The sequence below is a fragment of the Manacus vitellinus genome, unplaced genomic scaffold (assembly GCF_001715985.3).
Source record: "Manacus vitellinus isolate BGI_N305 unplaced genomic scaffold, ASM171598v3 scaffold_64_pilon, whole genome shotgun sequence".
Lineage (NCBI taxonomy): Eukaryota > Metazoa > Chordata > Aves > Passeriformes > Pipridae > Manacus > Manacus vitellinus.
Window position 1 is genome coordinate 2,077,684 of NW_021940718.1, and position 7,058 is coordinate 2,084,741.

General features: G+C 57.1%; 1 protein-coding gene across 1 annotated transcript in view; it reads right to left on the reverse strand.

The window, feature by feature from the left end:
• Positions 1 to 3,179, reverse strand: part of LOC108641499 (kelch-like protein 33) — a 7,970-nt gene extending 4,791 nt beyond the window's left edge. The window contains exons 1-4 of the mRNA XM_029963884.1: positions 3,020 to 3,179; positions 2,114 to 2,641; positions 973 to 1,906; positions 386 to 556 (exon numbers count right to left, since the gene is read on the reverse strand). Of these exons, the coding sequence (XP_029819744.1) occupies positions 386 to 556; positions 973 to 1,906; positions 2,114 to 2,636 (1,628 nt within the window). The 5' untranslated portion in view covers positions 2,637 to 2,641; positions 3,020 to 3,179. The remainder of the gene's footprint in view (positions 1 to 385; positions 557 to 972; positions 1,907 to 2,113; positions 2,642 to 3,019) is intronic.
• Positions 3,180 to 7,058: the final 3,879 nt, after the last annotated feature.

Genomic DNA, 7,058 nt, shown 5'->3' on the forward strand with positions numbered 1-7,058 from the left:
TGCCCAAGGGGCATCACTGTTCAACACTTTGTAGTCCCCACACCATTGGTAAACCCACAGTGAACCCCCTCAATGAATAACAGTGGCCAACACCCAGCAGAGCACTCCATGAACACTCTGCCAGTGAGATAATCAAACTATCTGTCTCATTGGCAGATGGCCAACAGACCTCCAGTAAACACTACTGGCCAAAAACTCATTTGCCACCCACCAGGCAACACCAGCCAACACCCAGTCCCCAAGGGACACAATTGCTCAGCACCCAAAGGCCACTGGAGGCCCATCCTCCACTGGAGGCTGTGACCCAAAGCACTCAGTGGGTACCACAGCCAAGGCAGGAGGGTCCGAGGCAGAGGGAAGCAGGAATCTGCTGGAGCGGCCTCACCTCCAGGTGTCCTTGGCCAGGTCATAGCTCTCCACAGTGTCTGTGCAGAAGAGCTCTCCTGAGCTGCCCCCCAGGGCATAGATGAAATTCCCAAGTGCCACGGCAGCAAAGCAGCTCCGCTCACACGTCATGCTGGCCAGACGCTCCCAGGAATCATCCATAGGCTGGTACCTGGGGTTGAGAGGCAAAGAGGCAAGAGACTACCTGTCACCTACGACACCAAAAGCTCATGTTGGCACCATTTAGGGCAACAACCCACCTACAACCTGTCAGTCCCAGAATGCCTTGGGGTCACATGGTAGCCTTGCATGGGAATATCCCCTCCTTCTGGGCAATACCAAACTCCTAACAACCTGAGGTATCTCCACATGGGAGCCTCCCAGCCCCACCCCCAAAAAGCATGTAACACCCAAGAGCAGGAGGGCACCTCTCACCCAACCCATCCCAGAACGCCTTGGGCCCACTTGACCAGCTGCAATGCCTCAGTGTCTTGGGTCCACGGGCCAACTCTAGCTCCACCAACACCTCCTCTGATCCCGCGGTGTCCTGGTGCCACACGGCAGCTCCAAGCCCTCTATAGCTCTCACCTGTAGACACTGGTCAGGGTGTCATGGACCCCGTAGTAGTGCTTTCCACCCAGGACGTAGAGATTGTTGCCCACCACGGTTACAGCGTGGCGGAATCGTGGGCCGTCAGGAAGGTGTCCCAGTGCCCGCCACTCAACCTTCTTCACCAGCCCCACAGCGCTGAGGTAGCGATCTGCAAACCAGAGGTGTCTGCTGGGCTTCCGGGCAGCCAGGTTGCCCTTCACTTTGTCTCCACCACAAACCACCAGCACCTCTTGCAAGGAACGTACCCGGCACGGCAGCTGAGCCGTGGGGGAGAAACTCGACACCACGAGCTCGCGGAGGACCTTGGGGTCAGCCACCCCTGCAGTCACAGAGGGGACCTTCTTCAGCTCCAGGCCAGACATGAGGGCGAAGCGAACAGACGACAGGACCTCCTTGGCTAGATCCTCCTGGCCATCCCCATTGGCCATGAGCCACCGGGAGGCCGCTTCCAAGGCTTCCAGTTCATGGAGGACGTTGAGACCATCAGAGCGGAGGAGGCGAATGAGAAGGTGTGCAGGTAGGTCCAGGAAGGCCGGTGTAGCCACCACACTGGGGAAGGTGGCCAAGATGTAGTTCTCTGCTGCTTGGCCCACCTCGTCCAGTCCATAAGTCACAGCAAAGGCCAGGACGTCCGGGACAGTTTCTGGAGTCAGGCCATGGGTGAAAACATCCAGGCAGAGAGTGAGGAGCCCCCAGGCCTGGTAGCGCAGGGAGGTCTCAGCTGCCTCCAGGACCGTGGGCCATGGCCCTGCTACAGCTCCTGTGTAGGCAAAGGAGAGGAGGAGGCGCAGCTCGGCCGGGGACAGCCCTGTGACCAGTGGGGCAGCAGGGTCATGGGTGGCCTCCCGCATTGGGCAGGTGAAGAGGGCTCGGAAGAAGTCACAGGAGCAGCTCAGGGCCAGGCGCTGAACTATGGGGAAGGAGGAAGAATGGTGGAGGGCAGAGGGGGACCCTCTGCACTGTGCAGCCCCTGAAACTCAGGTCTCCTGTCCCTGTGCCCACCAAACTCCCAACTCTGCCAAGGGGAGCAGCCCTGCAGGCACCTCTAGAGCCTCATCCCCACCAGGGAACTTGGCTATCCCAGAGTGCCCTGTCCCCCTCCTCACCCCCAGCTCACCTGGAATGACCTCGTCCCCTGCCTGGAGCTGGAGGTCACAGCCCAGGCCCTTGGCATGGAGCTGCTCCATGGCTCTTAGTGTCTCCCACTGCTCCTTCAGGGCCTCAGGTCCTTCCTCCTTGGGGTCAATCTTCAGTCGCTGGGCACAGGCGGCCACCAGCCGGGGGGCCCCCAGGGCCCGGGCAGCCTCCTGCACCTCCCTCTCCTGGCCACGGGGCACAGCTCCCCGATAGGCAAAGGCCAGCACGGCCCGCCAGCCCTGCAGCGTGGCCCCGGGTGGCAGAGGGACATGGGGTGGGGAGTCCTGGCAAAGCCCTCTGGTCCTGCCCTCCAGGAAGCGGAGGAAGAAGGAGCTGATGGAGGCCAGGACCACAGCATGAGCCTTGTCACCCTCTGGTCCCACGGCCACATCCACCAGCTGTCCCACGGTGCGGAGGTTGTCAGCCATAGCCAGGAACTGTCCAGCGTGGGCCCCATCCCGCAGGCTCCACTGGGTTGGGGCTGATCCCTCTGCAACCCACATCTTGCCTGTGGAGACACATGGAGGAGGAGGTCAGGGTGCTGGCCCCATAACCAGAGCCTCTTGCCCATGGCAGGAGTCCTGGCTGGAGACATGGGGTCCTGCTACTGGCACTGCCCCATAGCAAAAGCCACTGGATCCACCACCAAAGCCTCTACCCCACAGCCAGGGCCACCAGGCCCTGCTACTGCCCCATCACTGAATCTGATGCTCCTTGGCAAAACTGCAGCCCCATAGTTGAGACCAACAGTCCATTTCAATGCCCCACAGCTGAGCCTGATCCCCTCATCTGCCCCATCACCGAACCCTTAGCATGAAGCTACTGCCCCACAGCCAACGCTGCTGCCCCACAGCCCCATAGCCCAAACCTCTGTCCCCAGTCACACCTTCAGTCCTGGAGCAGACGCCACCAAGCCCTTCCTCTGCCGTTGCCCCATAGTTGACACCACTGATGCTCCAAGAACAACAAAGCCGCTGGTCCCTGGCACAGCTCCCAGCAAAGGGCCTGTCACACCTGAACGGTGCATGGCAGCACCTGCCTGTCGTGTGTCACACTGCCCGTCATGTCACACTGCCCGTCATGTCACACTGCCCGTCATGTCACACTGCCCGTCATCGCACATCGCGACGCGTCGCCCCGAGGGTTGTCTGTGACAGGTTTCTGTGTGTCCTGCTCCCCCGGCCCACGGGTTGCCGGGGTGTGCTGGCTCCCGTGGCACACACCGCGTCACACAGGGTGCTGCCCCGCCCGCCGTGGCCCCCACGCCCCCGTGTCTCTCTCTGCCTGCGCGGTGTCGGTGTCGCGTCCTCGCCCTGCAGCCCGGCGGGACCGTGTGCCGTGTCCTGCCCTGCTGCGTGGCGTGGCCTGGCCTGGCACGCTGTGCCCTGCACCCGTCCCCCCTTACCGCCTGCCGCCGCGCCGGGAAGCTCCTGTGACCCCCCAGGAATGCGCCCGGTTAATTATAGCCCGGGAGGGACACGTGGCCCCGGCAGGAGCTGCGAGAGGCTCAGGCAGAGGGAGGTCCAAGGCCCCGAGCCCTGGGCTGGGCCGGTGGGGTCAGTGGGCTCCCTGAGGACAAGCAGCAGGGCCAGCTGAAGCTGCCAGGAGCTTCTGCAAACCTGGGGTTACCCTGGGCAGGTCCTGCTGGAGGTCTCTGGCCCATCAGATCCCTCTGTAATCTTGATCACCTCCAGAGCCCACAGTGAAGCAGGGCCCCCTCAGAAGTCCTTGGGTGGGAGACAGACAATCCCCCTGCTCCCCCATTCCCGTGGTGAGGGGTGAAACCTCTGCCACCACCCACTGCACTTCTGAGCTGCAGCCCAGCCCCACTGACCCACACACAAAGGGCTGGGGGTACCAGCCCCAAGGGCACATGGGGATACCAGACCTTTGGCCCAGCCAAGTGCCCCCAGAACCACCCTGCACCCTGCCCAGGACCCCACCTGCCCACAGAGAGCACATACCAGAGCAACACAGCCTGCTGTGGCTGTGACTGTGTCCCCTTATCACTGTCCCTTCCTCTTTGTTCTCTGGTGCCCAAATCTCCTTGGCTCCTGTTCCCTCCCCCCACACCTCCACATCCCTGTCCCACACCTGTGTCCCCCATACCCACATTCTCTGTCTCCATTACTCACACACCCATCCCCTAATGTCCCATCTCTGTACCCCAGTATTCCCACGTGTCCAGTTGAGTTGTGTCCCCAAAGATGTTTTCACAGCCCCTCCAAGTCCATTTTTCAGCATTTACCTACCCTGCCTGTCAGGTTTTTTTCCTTCTATCTAGTGAGAATTTCCTTATCTGTGACTTGTGCTTGTTACTTCCCACACTTTGCTGCACACCCGAGCCTGCCCTTTCTGCAGCCATTAGATCAGCCCTTAACCTTCTTTTCTCCAGGTGGAATGATCCTGTTCTCACCTCTCCTTGTGCATCCTGTGCCTTCCTGCTCTCCACCTTCTTGGTGGGTTTGCTGGACACAGTTCAGTTTGTTCACAGAAAACTGAACCAGACACAGATATAAGCAACCCGCTCCAGTTCTCAGATGGCATCCAAGGGTCCCTTTCAGCTTCAGATATTCCTCAATTCCAACCCTGAAGCTGTTGGCTCTGCACTTCCTGAAATGCTTTTTGGACAAAGTCCCCAGGCTCACAGACACCCTGTTGTGGGCAACCCACACCTCCCTCCTCAGCCCACCTTCCCCATCCTCAGCCCAGAGCCAAAGCACCACTGCAGAAGCTTTGGCTCCAGACCCTCACAGATGGGCTCAGTGTGGTGCAATCCCAATTCCTGTCACACAGTCCTGCAGGACCCACAGGAGACTACAAGAATCACTCTGAAGCTCCAGTGCAGCCCTCACACCTGTGCACACAATGCTGAGAGAGGGAGGCAAAACAACTCGTGCACAGAAATTGCTGCAGGAGCAGCAGAGGAGCAGCAGATCCCACCTCCCCTCCAGCTGCTCCAGCTTCCTGCACCTCAGCCCAAACACCAGGAGCAGCCACAGGACACCACAATGTTGTGACAACTGCTGGTTTGACCAAACCTTTATTATACAACGTCCTAAGTACACAGAGCATTAGGAAACCAGCTCACGGGGAGGAAAGGCGACATTTACAGCTTGGGAGGTCCCGTCAGCCTCCAGCCCTCAATGTTTGCAATCTTCAGGAGGGCCGCAGTGAATCCGAGCCCCAGACAAGCCGTGGTGCCAGCGAAGTAACTGCGAGCTGGAGGAGACACATCAAACCAGAAAAGACCAGTTAGGGCACAAGTCCTGTGCAACAGATTCAACAGACTCTGCCATTTTTCGTAGGTCCCTTGACCATCAGCAACACTGTCTGCCCAGAGAGATTGGAAAAGTAACTTTTTTATAGAATTGAGTTTTCTCACGCTTTTAGCTTGCAACTTGAAATATCAGTTTTGATAACCCACTGCCCCATCCCTTTACATGGGCAGTCTTAAATGGCTCATTTGAGTGACAAAAGTTACAATTCCTGCTTTGAACTTTCATCAGGCTCATCAGCTAAGACAAGTAAAGATAAATTCTATTTCACCACAATTACACCTTAAATAAATCCCTCACTTCTTTAGGTTCAAGTCTGAATGCCTACAGAAAACAGAGCTGTGGTAGCACCTGCAGGAGCTGCTCAAGCCTGACAAAGGGCCACAGGAGCAACAGCAGCAGGACACAGCTTGTCCCTCAGACCATGTGAAGAATTCACAAGGCAGACATTAGACTGTACTTTCTGCATAAAATAAATCACACTCGTTGCCAAGAAAACATGTATTTCCATAACTACATCTTTCATATCCTGCAATTTTCAGGTATAACTGGTAGTTCTAACTGGCAGTATTAGGTCAGTCCTGCTTTCATTCTGTGTATCACTTTATGTTCCCTTCCACGTCCTCCCTCCTGCAGCCCTGTTTATTTTAGCAGACCTGTACAATGGAGTGCCAACAAAACTGGCATGAATCAGAGGCTGAGACGAATCTTTACCAAAGAAGCCTGACACCAACATTGTTTAACATTTTTCCCCAATGCAAAAGTTTCTAAAACCAGCAAGGGCTCATTTCATTGCAGGCGTTGTGCACAGTTACCTCTCGCTCCCACGACAGCTCCTGAGGCACAGCCACCAACAAAATAGTCCAAGGGACTATGAGGTTCCTCCCGGACCTGGGCACTGAGGCAGGTACCTAAGCCAAACACAGCTCCCAGCGAGGCTGCAAACGAGAAGTAAAAAAACCAAAACAAAACCCTCAGTGACCCAAGAATTCACACCGAGCACGGTTTTGATACTCAGAGTAGCTACAAGGGACAGTGAAGATCCTGCTTCCCATTTCCCAGGGACATCCTATCCCAGTTGCTACAATGAGACTCAGCATCATTGTCTCATCCAGCTCTCTGGGCTTCTTCCCACTCACCTGGACCCCCAGGCCCCCTCTGCCAGCAGATGAGGCACCACATCCTGCCGGGTGATCGGTGCGGGTGTAACAGCCCTTCCCGACCAGACAATGGACAGCAGGGGGTACCAGAGGGGAGCAGCAGCGGCGTCTCTGCAGCATCTCCCCAGACCTGCCCGGGCTCTGCACTCAAACTCAGCCCCCGGGTCCCTGCGAGCCCCTCACGGAGCACTGCAGAGCAACCCCGATGTCTCTGCTCTCCCCTGCAGACCACTGGTCCTGGCACTTTCCTCCTCTGCCTGCCTGGGGCTCACAGTGATTTCCAGGTAGTAGAAAAATGGAGGGAGTTTGTGAATTATTCTTTTTTTTTTGTAAACTGATTTTGAAATTGAATTAAGGATTCTGAATTGCACTAACAAACTGCAAAGTAGCAGCATCCTGTTCACTGAATTGTGCACCTTGTCCCTGCATTGATACAGCTGCAAACTTTGGCAAAGAGCTGTGTCAAAAAAACCCGGGGGAGCTTCAA